Below are 17,180 nucleotides of genomic sequence, written 5' to 3' on the forward strand. Positions count from 1 at the left end.
GAATCAGTACTACAAAATAACCATTTTTTCCCCCCTTGAAGTCGATAAACCTAAACCCCTTTGGGGGGATTTTTCCCTCGTGGAGGCTGAATTTCCCCGACCGTAGTGCAAAAAAGATACCTTCTTTGCCCACCCTGGCGTTAAAGGTCGCCAAGCACTTTTTTAATGTGGGGGGCATCTTTTTGGGGTTTCCCAAGCACTCATAAAAATTTTTGGTCCCATCGTCCTTTAATCCGTCGGGCGTGGGCTGCAGATCAGCGATATGTTGAAGAACCTCGCTTTGATGCGGATTGTGGCTAGACGTTCATTCACCGGAGTGAATGATAGTACTCGGCGACGGAGTCTCTCTCCCACCACGAATCCACCACCAAACTTGCGCTCCTTTATATGGCCACTGTAGTAAATGTCACAAGGACCTACTCGTCTCTGTCCTTGTCCCGTCCATCGCATTTCTTGGACGGCGGTGATGTCAGCCTTTGTTTTTACGAGGACATCAACCAGCTGGGCAGCGGCACCTTCCCAATTAAGGGACCGGACATTCCAGGTGCATGCCCTTAATTCGTAGTCCTTCTTTCGTTTGCCATGGTCGTCATCAAAAGGGGGGTCTCTCATCCGAGGCTGCTGTTGGTTTTTCATTGGGGTGAGCTTTTTACGTGGCGGGTCCCAAACCCAGCGCACAACCCTATGCAGGGGTGTTTCGCCTTCTCACTTTAGCTCACCTTCGAACGGATGTTCTTAGGCTACCCAGAGGATACTTGGTCAAAGACCGGAAGTCGTGAGCTGCTTGAGTCATATGTAAAAGAATCGTTTCTGGTCACTCCCAAGTGAATGGCGATCAGAGAACTTTCCTCACTTGCGTGAACTTCTACACATGACCCCATTAGTTTAGAATTCAAAAATAATATGGTATTTTTTTTATGTACAGAGTTGCAGAAAAACTGACTAAATCGCTTAGAGCAAACAAAACCATACTCACATTCCTAGACAAACATTCCATTTGGGAACGGGTAAGATTCATGATCGCCGGCGTATAGCTAAATTCTGACATATAAAACGTGTATGTTGCTTGTGATTAAACAAATTTATACTTAAAGTATAGAAAATATGGGTATTATAATTATCTCTTGATTTATCTTACAATGAAAAATTTTTGTGTTTTGGTCCACCCATTATCAAATATAATTTCCAATTTGTCCATGAATAAGTTAACTAAAACGCTTAAAAATATATAGCACATTTATTTATATCAAGAAGATATAATCAAATCTTTTGAAAACAGCATTAAACTTCATTCTTTAACCAAAATTAGAAAATAGAATTTATAAATGTATACGAGTATACATATATAGTACTACTAGCTCACCCCACCATTTCCAATTTTTAGCGAAGACGATGTAAAATGTCTTCGGCAATGTCCTTTGTGTTCGCATCGCATAATTGACGCGGATTTGAAGGCTGATATGTCGAAATGATTACCGCGAAAAGTGTACGAACTTCATTTACATTTCAGTGATTAACATGTGCCAGCATTTGTAATTGCTGGCTTACTTCTCCAAAACTTGTACACACCGTACCATTCACAATACGCAATGACTCAAATGAAGTTGAACCGCGTACATTAATCAATAGCAACCGAAGGTAGAAACAATCGTCGTTTTTCGGCTGGACTGTGTAAATTCGTCCTAATGCATTAGTTGATAACACACCTGGATGTCCATTTACTGGTTGGCCTTGCTTTCTGCGTAACTATTTCTTCGACGATGCATTCCATATATGTCAAAGTATTTCCGAATAGAGCAATGTTCTCGCAAACGGATCACTGACGAAAGTTGAGAAAAAACTCGTAAATGTTAATTTTGTTGCTGGCGGTTTTTCCACTGGCTGTATTGTATTCTCTCGGTTGAAATACACTCTTTGGCCATTCTCCAAAAAAACTGCGAGACGCATAACAGTCGGAAAACGTTCATGAATTGCAAAAGTAAATATCCTTCAAAGCGCTTTATTGCAGTTCACGTATCGACTTTATCGTTCAAGACCAATAACCGCCATGTTGCTTCCTTTGGTGACGTAATTACAAACGTATTTTATCGATTACACCAAACTATTGAATGTGAATTAGATAATAATGGTGAATATAGTACGAACCGTGTGTTGTCAACTTCGATATTCACTATTCTAAATCGAATGCTGAATGTTCTGCCATTGTCGTCTGGTGGGCGACGCCGATAGAGTGGATATCCATCATTTCTAGTTTGTGTTTCCGGAAGAAAAGCACGTGAATAGTGTTTGGTGCATTTATTGTCAGGCATACAAACCGAGGTGGGATTTTGGTGTCCACAAGGTCCATGAACCATATTGGTTTTCATCACTTTGTATAATTCTGGATCTTTCTCTGCATCAGGAATTTCAGCAGAAATGATTTCATCAATTTGATCTGGTGTAACCACTATCCAAAAAGGAATTTGTGCGTGCGGCAAACCTCTCTTTCGCCACTCAACAGAGTACATCTAGCATCTAACAGCACCACACATACGTTGCTTCAAGAAAAAGTCCATCAAACATTGTAACTGTGGCTTGAAAAGTCAAGCTGTGACATCGTGACGATCGCTTGCTGATTGACCGCGATCCATAATTCCGCACGTATGTCACCGCATCCTGGGAGTACTTCTTACCTTGCCTTGCCTTGGGCTGCCATACGTTGGAGGCAAAAAGAATGCCGACCGATATTAGGGCGACCTCTTCGCAATTGATCACTTTGTGTGAAACTCACGTACAGTTTTCACTGAATAATTTTCAATAATTTTTCTTTTGAATAGCCGGAATAAAAAAGCAAGCGACCGAAATTGAACGATTCAAATAATTTACATATCAAAATATTGAAAAAACAAAACAAACAAAAATTGAAAAAATGTGTATGGAAAAAAGTAACTTTTTGGAATGATCCAATTTTCCGACTTTTCCTCATGAAAAGTACATCCACAACGAACAACCTCTGAAAATTTCAACAATATTGATGCAGACGTTCTCTTAGCGTTACTAACAAACAATCATTCATTCGTTTGTATGGAAAAAAAGGGCTGCTTTTAGGGGTTTTCCGGCAAATATTCGAATTTTTTTGCCGTAAAAACTATCCATGAACCTCAACGAACATTTAAAAAAAAAATGGCAAAATTGGTCCAGGTGTTGTTAAGTTATGCGCTTAGCAACACATTTTGCGATTCATTTTTATATATAACAAGTAAGGAAGGTCTAAGTTCGGGTGTCACCGAACATTTTATACTCTCGCATGATAAAGTGATAATAGAGATTTCATTATCCGTCATTTACATATTTTTCAAATACCGTATTTGTGTAAAGTTTTATTCCGCTATCATCATTGGTTCCTAATGTATGTATATATTATACAGAGAAGGCATCAGATGGAATTCAAAATAGCCTTATATTGGAAGAAGGCGTGGTTGTGAGCCGATTTCACCCATATTTTTTACATGTCATCAGGGTGTTAAGAAAATATTATATACCGAATTTCACTGAAATCGGTTGAGTAGTTCCTGAGATATGGTTTTTGGTCCATAAATGGGCGACGCCACGCCCATTTTCTATTTAAAAAAAAGCCTGGGTGCAGCTTCCTTCTGCCATTTCTTCCGTAAAATTTAGTGTTTCTGACGTTTTTTTTTAATCGGTTAACGCACTTTTAGTGATTTTCAACATAACCTTTGTATGGGAGGTGGGCGTGGTTATTATCCGATTTCTTCCATTTTTGAACTGTATATGGAAATGCCTGAAGGAAACGACTCTATAGAGCTTGGTTGACATAGCTATGTTAGTTTCCGAGATATGTACAAAAAACTTAGTAGGGGGCGGGGCCACGCCCACTTTTCCATAAAAAATGCGTCCAAATATGCCCCTCCCTAATGCAATCCTTTGTGTCAAATTTCACTTTAATATCTTTATTTATGGCTTAGTTATGACACTTTATAGGTTTTCGGTTTTCGCCATTTTGTGGGCGTGGCAGTGGGCCGATTTTGCCCATCTACGAACTTAACCTTCTTATGGAGCCAAGAAATATGTGTATCAAGTTTCATCATGATATCTCAATTTTTACTCAAGTTACAGCTTGCACGGACGGGCGGACAGACGGACAGACGGACAGACAGACATCCGGATTTCAACTCTACTCGTCACCCTGATCACTTTGGTATATATAACCCTATATCTGACTCTTTTAGTTTTAGGACTTACAAACAACCGTTATGTGAACAAAACTATAATACTCTCCTTAGCAACTTTGTTGCGAGAGTATAAAAATAGCTAATTTTGAGGCGCTCTCCCACTGGAATAAGTTGAGCATTCTTTTATCCCTGACCGCGCTTTGGATTCTCCGGATTGATGAGCAGATTTTGTTAATTTTCTGCGTTCTTTCATGAAAATGATTCAATTTTTTTTAGCACGCACAATTACTCACTCCTTTACAAAGCAGAGTTGCCAGCAAGGTCATAATAGATAAATTTGAGAGAAAACTTGGCCTAGCCGCAACATAACTTATATCAGGATTTTCGAATATCCCGCTGACTTTACTCTATATCATTGGGTTTACACCTTAAAGTATTTCCATGGCTTTGATTTTTGCAAGTTTCAAGAGTATAAATTGTTCGGTTTCACCCGAAATTAGCCCTACCTGACTTGTTTATAATTGTTTTCTGCTCATCAATTATATTGAAGATTTCATGAATGAACACAAAAATGTTTCTCTAACCACTGGAGATTATGGGACATAGTAAAAATATCGATAAAATCCATTAGTCAACAACATGTCGCTATAGAGTATAACAGTTTTGTTCACTTAATGGTTTTTTATAACATCTAAAACTAATCGAGATAAATGTGAGGTATATAGCATATAGCTGCCATACGAACGAAACTTTTTTATTTGTGAAAGGTGTTCTAGCTTCGGCGCAAGCGAAGTTATATTTATTGTTGTGTAAATTACGAATAAAACAGAGGTGTTTATTGATTTTTTCGGTATTGTAAAAATAAATATAAGGAAATATTCCACGTTGTTCTATAAGTTTTGTCGTTTGATACGAAAAACACAATTTTATGATTCAAAATACACTTTATTATTCAGTAAAATCTCCCTGAACGTTAGTACACTTGCTCCAACGATCCTCCAATCTGTGAATCCCATACCTGAAGTGAGAATCCAGATTGACTGATTAAAAGCGCTTGTCATGCATATATATTTTGAGTTCTGGAAACAAATCAGGTGAATACGGTGTATGCTCCAACAATTCGAACTTTAATTTATGAATTTTAGCCATTGTCAAAATGCTATTGTGACACGGTGCATTGTCCTGATGAAAACCGGGTCTTTTTTCACGAATTTTTCCTGCAATAATATTCTAAATTAATTGTTTTATCAGTTTGCAAGTAATCCACAAAGAAAATTTCTCTCGCATCCCCAAAAACTGATGCCATAAACTACTTTACCGATTTCGGGACACGAACTCGTTTCGAAGCCGAACAACCAGGTTCGACATCACTCTTAGCCTCTTGTTTTGATTCAGGATCGGGTCTATGAAATAACTCCCACGAAATAAGTCCCACTTTTAAAAACGAAATAAGTCCCACCAAAAATTGCTATTTCGAAAGTGGGAGTTATTTCGTTTTTAAAAGTAGGACTTATTTCGTCAATTGGTGGGACTTATTTCGTTACGCGTTTTTATTTTAAGTGGGACTTATTTCGTTTTGAGTGGGAATAAATTCGTTTTGTAAAGTGGGAGTTCGTTTTAAGTGGGACTTATTTCATTTTCATAATTTTGCATTTTAAGTGAATGCTTAATAATTTTTGCCGTTATTTGTTGCTCTTCACTTTGTTTCTCATTGAATTTCATAGTGTTCTTTTTGTTGCTTTTTAAAAAAAAATTATTGTATTGTAGAATATGCTTTCGAAAAGTTCCGTTACTTCTTGCTCTTTACGAAATGAATGGTATTGTTTCAAATTTGTTGTTAAGTGTGCAAGTTTACAAGACCTTATCATTATATTGATTAGTTAAGTTTGTGAATTTCAATAGTGAACATGAGTGTGACGACATACGAAATAATTGCAGGGAAGAGGAATAACAGCAAGCTTCTTTATATTTTTTTAGAGAAACAATTATATATTAAAAAGTGCACTAAATTAGAAAAACATTTTTATGTTTGTTATGTAAAGGATTGTCCATCACGAATAATGTTATTTGGCAGCGAGTGCACTAAAGCAAAAAATTATAAAGCGCACAATCACGATAATCAAGAGGCTCTGTACAAAGAACTAAAATTTTTAAATAATTTGGTTCGGTATTTTATTCCATTCATAACTATATATAGATTTATATTATGTATACATATCGATATATATTTTTTTTTCTATTTTAGGTATTCCCCTTTCTTTTCGTACTGATGACAAAAAGTCCCTAAAAGCATATCAGCATTTATTAAGTTATATACAAAGGATCATTATTGATCTGTCACAAGCAACTTTTATAACAGATTATAAAACAGGATTGAGAAGCGCAATTGAAAAAAGTTTCCCTGATTCAAAAATATTTGGTTGCTGCTTCCATTATTGCCAGGCATTGCGTCGATTCATAACCATGAAGGACAAAAGGCTCGCTCAATATATTCGGCAAAATAAAGAAGCGTCTTCCAACTACTAACCGAAGATTTAGGAAAATTGAACGCTTTAGATAGATTCAAATTATTTATAAAATATTTTGAGAATCAATGGATGCAAAAGGTACAATATTCCCTGTTACAGAATATTTACAAAAAGGTGTTATGATTTCATTATTACAGATCGGTCCACATAACTTTTCAGTTTTCGATTCTGAAATCCGCACTACGTCTGCAATAGAAGCTTACAATAGCGTCATAGGAAAAATCATTCCACAGAAGGCTACTTTTTTCAAATTTGTAGCATTTTTACAGATGCAAGAATTTGAAAAAGTAAGAAAATTTGAACTATTGATGAATACCAATGGTAGTGTGGGAAAAAAGCGTATTAAAAAGCCCTGTGTTTTGAAAGCAGATATGATTTCGAAATTCAAGAATGATCTCTTACAAGGTAATATAACTCCTTCTAAATTCCTTGACCAACTGGTGTTATCAAAAAATAATTTAATTGTACAAATGGAGGCTGATGAAGATCTTTTTGAAGAATTATCATATTTGGAAGAGGACTTTGAAGACGAGTCGTTAAACCATATTGAAACCAACCAGAATACAATTGATAATAATATGTGTATATAATATATATAAAGCAGCCAAATATCTTATTTTTCCTTGTAAGCACTTGAAAATTTGCAGTGAATGCTGTCTTACAATGCAAACTCACAAAATTGATCAAACCAGTAAACTAGTATGTCCATTCTGTCGTGCAGAAGTTCATGAAACCCTTCAAATATTTACCTGATAAATAAATGATTTTTTTATGGAGGGATAGAGCCATAAAATACGAGTATAAGGTCATTATGGCTTGATTTCTCATTTTTTTCTTATGCAAAAAGTTATATATTGGACATTTCGTAAAAGGGACAACCATAACTTTTTGTCCTTATCTCTCATGGCTCTCCTTTATTTGTTATTAATTACTTTATACTTACTATAATAAAAAAACTTTAAAGAAATGTGTACAAATAGGTACCGAACTTAACTACTGGAAAAACAACATTAAAAAATTACGACGTAATTACGTATGTATGTGTTTTATTATATTTTTGGTAGGAAATTGGAATTCGTGTTCCATGTTTTCTAATATCACCATTACAAAATACAACTAATCCCAATGCCACGTTAAAACTATAATACCGTCTACCATGCACTGGATCCTCAAGCCATTTATAAAGGTCCATAATTTTAATCTGATGGTCCTTCCGAAACGGTTTCCATCTTAATAATAAGAACAATTGATCTGTACTTAATCCATTTACGAATCCAAACGTTGTTACTAGTAGACGTTCTCTATACGTTCCTTGACCGAAAAAAGAATTAATAATAAATTCTGGAACACCATCAAAATTCCTAATATCCATTCCATTAAGAAGCCTTCTGCAAGCTTGCATACGATTTTTCTTTATTATTCCTCTGCTTTGATTATTCATATTATTCGACGTGTGTTTTTTCGAAGAGCCAAATACTTCTTATTTGAAATCGCATTAAACAGTGAAAAAGTGGAACTTATTTCGTTTATGAAAGTGGGACTTATTTCATTTAAGAAATATATTATTCACGGGGAAGTTATTTCATTTTGAGTGGGAGCTATTTCATTTCAACTAAATTTTTAAATCATTTCATTTTGGTGGGACTTAATTCGTTTTCAAAAGTGGGACTTATTTCGTGGGAGTTATTTATTTTTTTTTAAGCAATTTTTGGTGGGACTTATTTCGTTTTTAAAAGTGGGACTTATTTCGTACCATATCCATATCCTGTATTTTGGATATGATTTCTGGTGTTGATGCGCTTTTTGGACGTTCTTCACGTGGATCGTCTTCAAGGCTTGTACGACCACGCTTAAATTCAGTGACCCATTTTTCTACTGTTTTAATTGTAGGTGAACAATCATTATACACTTTTAACATTCGTTCGTGAATTTCTTTTGGTGCTACACCTTCCAAAAATAAGAATTTTATCACTGCACGATATTAAATTTTTTCCATTGTAAAAAAATACTGTGACACGGCGACACTAAATGGCTTGTAAACAAAGAATGAATTGACAGATTGAAATGGAACTTCACATACGTTCATAGTGTACCAACAAAACCAAAAAAAAATTGGGCTAGTAGCAATGTCCTCTCTTATCGAACCACAAAACTTATTGAACAACCTGGTATATGGTATATAGGTTGTTCTTTAGTTCTAAAACTCGAGACCGGTTGAACTGATTGGGCACGCTGATAATGAGATAACTGAATACGAATTGTTGCTAAAACCACAAAATCAGTAAAAATGTAGACAAAAAATTCATTAAACAAAAATTTTTTTTGAAATTGTGGTTTTTTGGTATTATAAGAAGAAGCACCTTGCGACATAACACAACCGGTATATATTAGAATAATGTTTGGAATGTTAAGAAAAATGTTTTGAAGAAAAGAAAAATCTAGATGTCAATGGGTGGACTAATATTTTTATTTGGTGTCAACTACAATAGTTATTCGAGAACGATTTATATTGGGATATCACGCCCACGGATTCCGTTTTATCTTCATCGCCGCATCGAACTCAAACATTGTTTGCAAATCTAATATCAACATATTTCCCTTTGAATTCGGAAGATTTATGGATGAACTAAGGCATTGCATGTCGGAAGATGTGTTACATCATGTGCATTGTCAAATTCTGAACCCTACACTACAAATTCATGCAAAACTTTACAATGAGATATATATGTAGTTTTTCAAGAGGGCACTACAAAAGTAGACCGATAGGGACAGAAACGACGCTATATTTTTCCCGCTCTTTTGACATTTCTCTTAAGTAAGGTTTGACATTTTATCATGGTAAGATACAACAAAGAGCCAAACGATTAAAATTTACTACCGAAATTCGGAGTCAGTGGCCTCAACTTTAAGTGTGGGTATATCAATAAGAACGCTACAAAAGTTTTTTTTTTAACAAGAACGGTTTGCGATATCAATGAATTTTTGTATTCCTGTGAAAGTACATTCAATGCCATTATGTATGTAACTCGATTTTCTTTGCAGGGCCAACACGGGCACGCTTGCAGTAGTACAGACGCTGAATCCTTCTTATTGAAAACCCCGTTACTAATAATAATAGAAGATATGTGTTTATTGATGATAAATATATGTAGAAGTGTCATGTTTGGGCAAGACAGCACTAAATCGCTCAATGCGCGATGCATTTAACCACGAATTACGAAGAGGATGATACAGAAATATTTAGCGAAACTGTCAAATGTGTCACAATTGAGTGCATAAAAAAGATAGCGTATGATAATTTGTGGACGTAGGAAAAACGTTCTTAACAAAATACAATTTCTGTCTCAAATTACCACTAAACATGCAAATAAACGATTTACCAATTTGCAACATCACCAAAAAAGCGCAATGGCGGAGTATCAACAAATATTTAACTTGATCGTTTAGGATGAATTAAACCCTGATCAACTGCTATCACAATTGAGTGCATAAAAACGATAGCGTATGATAATTTGTGGACGTAGGAAAAACGTTCTTAACAAAATACAATTTCTGTCTCAAATTACCACTAAACATGCAAATAAACGATTTACCAATTTGCAACATCGCCAAAAAAGCGCAATGGCGGAGTATCAACAAATATTTAACTTGATCGTTTAGGATGAATTAAACCCTGATCAACTGCTATCGACGAACTAAACGCATAATCACGTTTTCATTAATGTACATATACATATGTACGTTTTATATTCATTTGAGTTTTTTACTAAGCTTCCTTTAATAACCAGAAGAATGAATTCTAAATCTGTGATTGTGGATTGGTTAATGCGAAATATTTATGTTTTTACTAAAACATATCTGAAAGAAACAAAATAAAATAAAAACTCAATACATTTCAAATAGCTTTATTGTAAATTAATATATTTTTGTAATTTTTCGATAGTTTGGATAGTGGACGAAACAAGTTATCGGGAAATAATATAAAAAATTCAAATCTTGTTTCTATTTGTTATCGCTTTTCTTTCCCCATCAAACTTATAAGAACTCCCGTTACGTTATTTTACATTTTAGGTAACGATATGCTTTTGTTTGTATTTGTGTAATACGTATAAACGTACATATATAGTACATATATACATATATTCTCAGATGTTCGAATCTTGTTCAAAGAATTGTACACTAACAAATTTCCTCAAATTTATTTTTTATTTCTCTGGCATAGGATTGTTGAGCATCGGATAGAAATGTTTGGTGCGATGCTGTGTAAATTTAAAATATAATCCTTATCTTCCGTTCTATAAGGGTTCCCCTACATCGCGCTTGAAAGAAAGATACGTTTTTTAAATGCACCATGCAATTGTCGAAAACAACGATAAATTAAGATGGGGGTAGGGTTTTCATGGTAAAAAAAATCTTTTTTTTTTGCGAATTTATTTCTTAAATATGGTGTGAGCAATTTTTGCGGACCTTTTGTACATTATTGTATGCTCAATTTTGACAATGTGGAGTATTTTTTTCATGGTAAAAAATTACTTTTTTTGCGAATTTATTTCTTAAATATGGATTGAGTAATTTTATTCGGATCTTTTGTACATTATTGAGCATATTTTTGACAATATAGTGTAATTTTTTTGTCCACTTTTTTAGTTTATAAATTTTAGACGCGTTTTTCTCAAAACTACTTTTTCAAAGTCCGTGTTCACTGTCATTTCAAAACTGCCTGACCGATTCATTTCAAACTTTGTACACAGTTTTGACAAATAAAATACCCCACCACATCGTTTAGTAATTTTCTTTTTTACATTAAGGGTGATTTCCACACATAAAATGGCGGATTTTTTTAGTGGAAAAAAGCAGTTTTCACTTTAAATGGCCATTAAAAATTTTTAATTGAAAAAAAATTATCAGAGAACGAAGGGGGAAGATTTGATTATAATTTGACTATTTTTCTTGGTTTTTTATTTTCGGATAATTTCCAGCTGAGTTATGGTGAACACCGTAAAGTGTTTTTTTCTCAAGACGTTCTGGGAGAAGCTCTGTGACCGTCTTATGCTTCAATAGTTTTGTAAAAAGTGAATTATGTTTATTAGATATAAAATGTTGTTTATAGTTTATTAAAGTGAAAATGAATTGGTATTTAATTAAATAGAAGAATAGATTATTAGCTGCGTTTGATCTTCTTCGCCAACTGTATTCGACAACTGTATTCGCCAACTGTATTTTGCCAACTGTAATCGCCAACTGCATTTTGCCAACTGTCGCTACTTCTCGAGATGTGAAGTTGGTTGCTGCTTGCCAGCATCACGCAGGGAGTTGCCAACATTACATTCGGTCACCAGTCTCTGATGACAAATCTTCATCAACCTCAAAATGTGCCCAAAGCTTCATATTATCAGCACTAGTGGATGTAACCTTGGATCCCATAAAATCTGCTGCTTTTTCGACAGCATATCTCTATTACATTTTTTTGATAACTTTTTATTTGAAATTTGAACTACTTTTATTGAGACTAAATCTGCTTTTTGGTATTCTGTACTGAGTTTTCGTTTTCTCTCATTGTGCGACGATCTTCTTGGAATACCTCCAAAAATTCTTCTTGGATTAGTTTTATAATGTCACTAGACATTTCGCTTTTCAGCTTTACTCCAAACATAATTTCGTAAGGTGTAAATTTTGTTGGCGGGTGAGCGTGCGCGTTAATAGCTTTTCGTACCACAGCTGTATAATGGTACCACTTGGCTGGATTATTAGCCGACAACTTCGACATCATAGAAATAATTACTCTATTGACTCGTTCGATTTGTCCATTGCCTCTAGGAACGTCTGTTGCTATTTTTATATGCTCAATTTTATTTTCGTTACAAAATTCGTTACATAAACTCGATAAAAATGCTGCGCCTTTATGGCTGATAATACGATGCGGGTTTCCAAAAATGGTGACCCATGTACTCAAATGCTTTATTACCTCTTGAGTGTCTGTTGCGTTGGTCGGAAATAGCCAAACGAATTTAGAAAAACTATTAACTATAGCGAAAATATGCTTATAGTCCTTTGTCGTAGAATCTAAGATACCCAAATAATCGACTAGGATAGTTGCCTTATCTACCTTATCTATGCAATGCAAAAATTCTTCCTGCCTTCCTGCTTTGCGATTGTGTACTATGCACTCAACGCAGTTTGATATGTCCTGCTTCACCTTCTTTTCTAAATGTGCTATGAAAATGTCTTATTGGATCGCATGCATCGTCTTCTGCGAGTTCATATGACCAAAATTGTGTACGTTTCGTATAATTTCTTTCTCCATATTTCTCGGTACTACCAATAGCTCTTGACCTTCCATTGCTTATATAACACTCCGTTTTTCATGACGTAATCTGCGTATGATTTATCGTCGAGAATTGCTGTTATCGATTTTAGGTGCTCATCATTTTGTTGCGCTTTTTGAATTTGTACTTGTATCTGCGATGTAACAACCATAACCGGATAACGACTTAAGCTGTCAACGTGTTTCATTCTCTCTCCTGATCGATGTTCAATACTATAGTGAAAATCTTGTAGATACATAAGCCATTGAACCACTTCTCGGGGTACATCGTTTTTTCGTGGCAGTCTGCTTAAACGCCGAACAATTGGTAACTAAATCAAATTGAATTCCCATTAAATAGTGACGCAACCTCTTCGTTGCTAAATACGCAGCTTTGACTTCGAGAAAGTAACTATGTAACCTTTCTTCTTGAGTTGAGGTCTTCCGACTCCCATAAAATATGGGATGCCACTTCCCTTCACGCTCTTGTACCAATGTTGCACCAAACCCATACTTCGATGCATCTACATGAAGTTGAGTTTTACCATTCTGCTTAAAAATTTTCGAAACAAGCTCTTTCTTCAGTAACTGTGTTAATGACCTAGCTATGACGGCATAATTGTGAATAAACTTCCTAAAATATCCCGCCAAACCTAAGAAAGCTTGGACGCCTCTGATATTTTTAAATACAAAAAAATTTTTAACAGCTTTGATTTTATCTCTTCCAGGCCATACACTACCATTATGTATTTCATGACCCAAAAAACGAATTTCTCTTTTAGAAACTTGCATTTGTACCATTTTATTTCCACACTGAAACTTTGCACCTTCTGACCGAAAACAACAATATCGTCTACATATGTATAACTCCATGATACCGTCGTTTATCATCTGCTGAAAAATATAGTTTACGTAACGCATGAACACTGCTGGTGAGCTACAAAATCCAAACGGTGCCTTAGCAAATTAAAACAAACCTTCTCTGGTTACAAATGCTATATATTTCTGACTACTTTTTTCAATCGGCACATGAAAGAACCCGTTTTTGAGGTCCATAACCGTAAAAAATTTCGCTGATTGCTTCTTCTCTATCACTTCGTCGATGATTGGAACAGGGAAACGATCTTTTAATACAACAGTTAGTTTACAATAGTCTATGCAAACACGATAACTTCCATCTTTTTTCTTTGCAAGAACAACTTTACTGGCTATGTTTGCGTTGGATTCATGAACTGTACCAAGTTTTAACCACTCGTCCATTTGACTCTTGACAACGTCACGCTCTGCTGCAGATAATCTGGTCGGACTTTAATTGAAATTAATAAAGTCGTCTTTTGGTATTAATTTCAGCTGAATAGGATGTTCAATCGGATTAACAGGATTGTATTCATTAATTAATTGATTAACATCATTTCTATATTGAGGTGGTACATCAATTTCTGGCACCTATTCAATAATATTGTATACGCATTTTAATTCGACCTCTTCTTGTATATTTGTCTTATCGGAGAAAAAATATCCCTTAACATTAACCTCTAATTGGAAACGCTGAATGAAATCATATCCGACAATAACTTCGTTGTTTATATTATGATCAGCTACGACAAGAAATGCATGCTCAGTTCTTATATTATCAACTTCAACTTCTAACGATAACGAACCTTTCGCCGCAATCGCAATATTTCCCAAACCATACAATTTCGCAAAACTTTTTTGTAGGCTGTGATTGCCAAAATTTTTTTCATAAACAAATTGTTTCTTAAGTGACACATTTGCACCTGTGTATATTAAATATGAAATGTACTTGTTGCTAATTCGCATTAGCTTACTTTGTTTATCACTCGTTAGCATGTGAACCGTTCTCTTCTGATATTCATAATTTTTGCGATGTGACCACTGCCGTTGCATTTAAAGCATTTTGTTTCTGACTTCCATTCTGCGCGTATGTGCGTAGATGACCTCCAATTGAAACAATGTCTACTTTTTGCGCGATTTTCGCCCTCATCGTCTTTAACATTTTGCGCAAGCTTCGTGTAGTTTCTTTTTGTACTGCGCCGCTGCTGTTCTGCTTGTAACTCATTTGCTGTATAATCCCGAAACACTCTTTTAGTTCTTTAAATATTTTAGAACTATACAATGGATATTTCAGATCATCACGCACCTTTATTCCGTCCACAATGTAGCGAATAACTACTCCTTCTTCTATCGACCCAAGTGCTGCCAGCGTCCTCATTTGCAGAATATATTCGTAAAAGTTCTTGTCGTACTTCTTTCGCCTTTGCATTAACTTCTGATGTATGTCAGCACTGTTGAACTTTATATCGAATTCTTCTTTGAGCGCTTCGCACAATGAATCGAAGTTTGAAACACTCACTGTTTCTAGGAACAGTTTTGCCGTTCCCCTCATTTTATTCCTCGCATTTACATATTTTTGCTTTTCGGAAAGCTCATATGCGTCAACATTCTCGTTGAAGTTTTCCAACCACTTTTCAATTGGAATTGTCACGCCATCATATTCTGGAACAATTTTTTCGAATTGGTCGACTGACACGTTTTTGCCTGAGTTCAGCATTTTTAATAACTCTACCAGATCACTTGAATTTATACCATTACCACACACGTTCGAGTTCTGGATTTCGACTTTTTCCGCTGTTTTCTCCATTTCGATCAACTTAAAAGAAAACGTGTTCTCTCTATCAACTTTTACTAACCCTGGATCAACTTTTTCAGCTTCCAATAAATTTTTTTCTGCTACTTCCTTCCTCTTTTTGCTCGACCTGCATATGGGCATCATTCTTACAACTTATGCGTTCAAAGGTTGAGCTTTAGCTTGAGCAGTTGAACGTTGAGACGTTTTAAGGTTGAACCCCCATGTAAAAAGTGATTATTATGTTTATTAGATATAAAATGTTGCTTATAATTTATAAAATTTAAAATTAATTGGTATTTAATTAAATAGAAAAATAGATTATCAGCTGCGTTTGATCTTCTTCGCCAACTGTAATCGCCAACTTTATTTTGCCAACTGTCGCTACTTCTCGAGATGTGAAGTTAGTTTCTGCTTGCCAGCATCACACAGGGTGTTGCCGACATTACATTTTTGCATGGAAAAATTACCCTAGATTGTCAGAAGTATGGCCAATAATGTACAAAAGGTCCGAATAAAATTACTCAATCTATAGTTAAGAAATAAATTCGCAAAAAAAAATTTAATTTTTTTACCATGAAAACTAATGATCTAAACTGCATAGTCTAGCGCAAATGCAAAATGCTTATAACTCCAAAAATGTTACTTGAAATATATGGCTCAAAAATGTAGTTATGCACAGAAAGTTTGTCATAATAATGAAAAAGAATTAAAATTATTTAATTGAAATTGAAGTTTTGATAGACTCAGTCAGGTTAAATAATAAACACCGTTAAGTATTTAAAAATGTTTGCACAGAGTTATATATCCTCATATATGAGTGAGCATTCAAAATTTGTGTACAGCAACTAGAGGTAGAAAAAAACGATGTTTTTTTATCGTTGCGTTCGATAATATATATCATAGAAATGTTCTCTGCATATTTTAAATAAATCCGACAGATAGTAGAATTTTCTCTAAACAACGTTTTTTCTATTTGCTTACCGCTATAGTCGAAAGCTGCTCGTTAGACTTCAATGAAGATTGTACAGCTACAAGAATATAAAAATGTAAAGAAACACATAAGGCATTATATCGAAGAACTTTTTTAATTATCATTCTTTACAAACAAGTAACTATGAGTTCTTTTCTCGAAAACCTAAAACCACTGTTTTGTTAATTAAAAAAAGTTTCAATCCGGCAATGATTTGTTTATTTATAAAACATTTGTTTTATGTCCAATTGATTTAAGATGAATTTCCAAGGATTAGTGGTAGCAACCGTAGAACTGGATAAATACAAACAGTCATTACTTAAAAAAAATATATATATCAAGTCAAAATTTTGTTTAATGAAGCTATATTTCAACTTTTATAAAATAAAATAATTTACTGGCAAAAAGAAAAAATTATTTAAAATTGTAGTGTTTTCATATTTTCGGCTACACCTAACCCCTTATCTAGGCTATTTTGGTTTCTACTTTGCCTGTTATTTGTTATTTTATGAGACTATAATACTCATGGAAATCAAAAAAGTGCAAGTCAGGCGAA

General features: G+C 34.7%; 2 protein-coding genes across 16 annotated transcripts in view; both read right to left on the reverse strand.

The window, feature by feature from the left end:
* LOC126766097 (putative uncharacterized protein DDB_G0282133) overlaps positions 1-17,180 on the reverse strand; it is a 154,438-nt gene that overhangs the window by 134,478 nt on the left and 2,780 nt on the right. For 6 of the 15 annotated variants that reach the window (XM_050483866.1, XM_050483865.1, XM_050483863.1 and 3 more), the window contains 2 exons: positions 16,636-16,682; positions 5,191-5,389 (listed from right to left, as the gene is read on the reverse strand). The exons of 5 other annotated variants lie outside the window; for them this stretch is intronic. In XM_050483866.1, the coding sequence (XP_050339823.1) occupies positions 5,191-5,233 (43 nt within the window). In that variant the 5' untranslated portion in view covers positions 5,234-5,389; positions 16,636-16,682. The remainder of the gene's footprint in view (positions 1-5,190; positions 5,390-16,635; positions 16,683-17,180) is intronic. 4 more of the 15 variants (XM_050483867.1, XM_050483861.1, XM_050483878.1 and 1 more) reach the window with 2 other exon arrangements.
* LOC126766204 (uncharacterized) lies at positions 14,840-15,419 on the reverse strand. The gene is made up of 2 exons (XM_050484099.1): positions 15,166-15,419; positions 14,840-15,087 (listed from the first exon to the last, which is right to left on the reverse strand). The coding sequence occupies exons 1-2, from the start codon at positions 15,409-15,411 to the stop codon at positions 14,878-14,880; spliced, it is 456 nt and encodes a 151-aa protein (XP_050340056.1). The 5' UTR covers positions 15,412-15,419; the 3' UTR covers positions 14,840-14,877.

Source organism: Bactrocera neohumeralis, unplaced genomic scaffold (genome assembly GCF_024586455.1).
Source record: "Bactrocera neohumeralis isolate Rockhampton unplaced genomic scaffold, APGP_CSIRO_Bneo_wtdbg2-racon-allhic-juicebox.fasta_v2 cluster11, whole genome shotgun sequence".
Taxonomy (NCBI): domain Eukaryota; kingdom Metazoa; phylum Arthropoda; class Insecta; order Diptera; family Tephritidae; genus Bactrocera; species Bactrocera neohumeralis.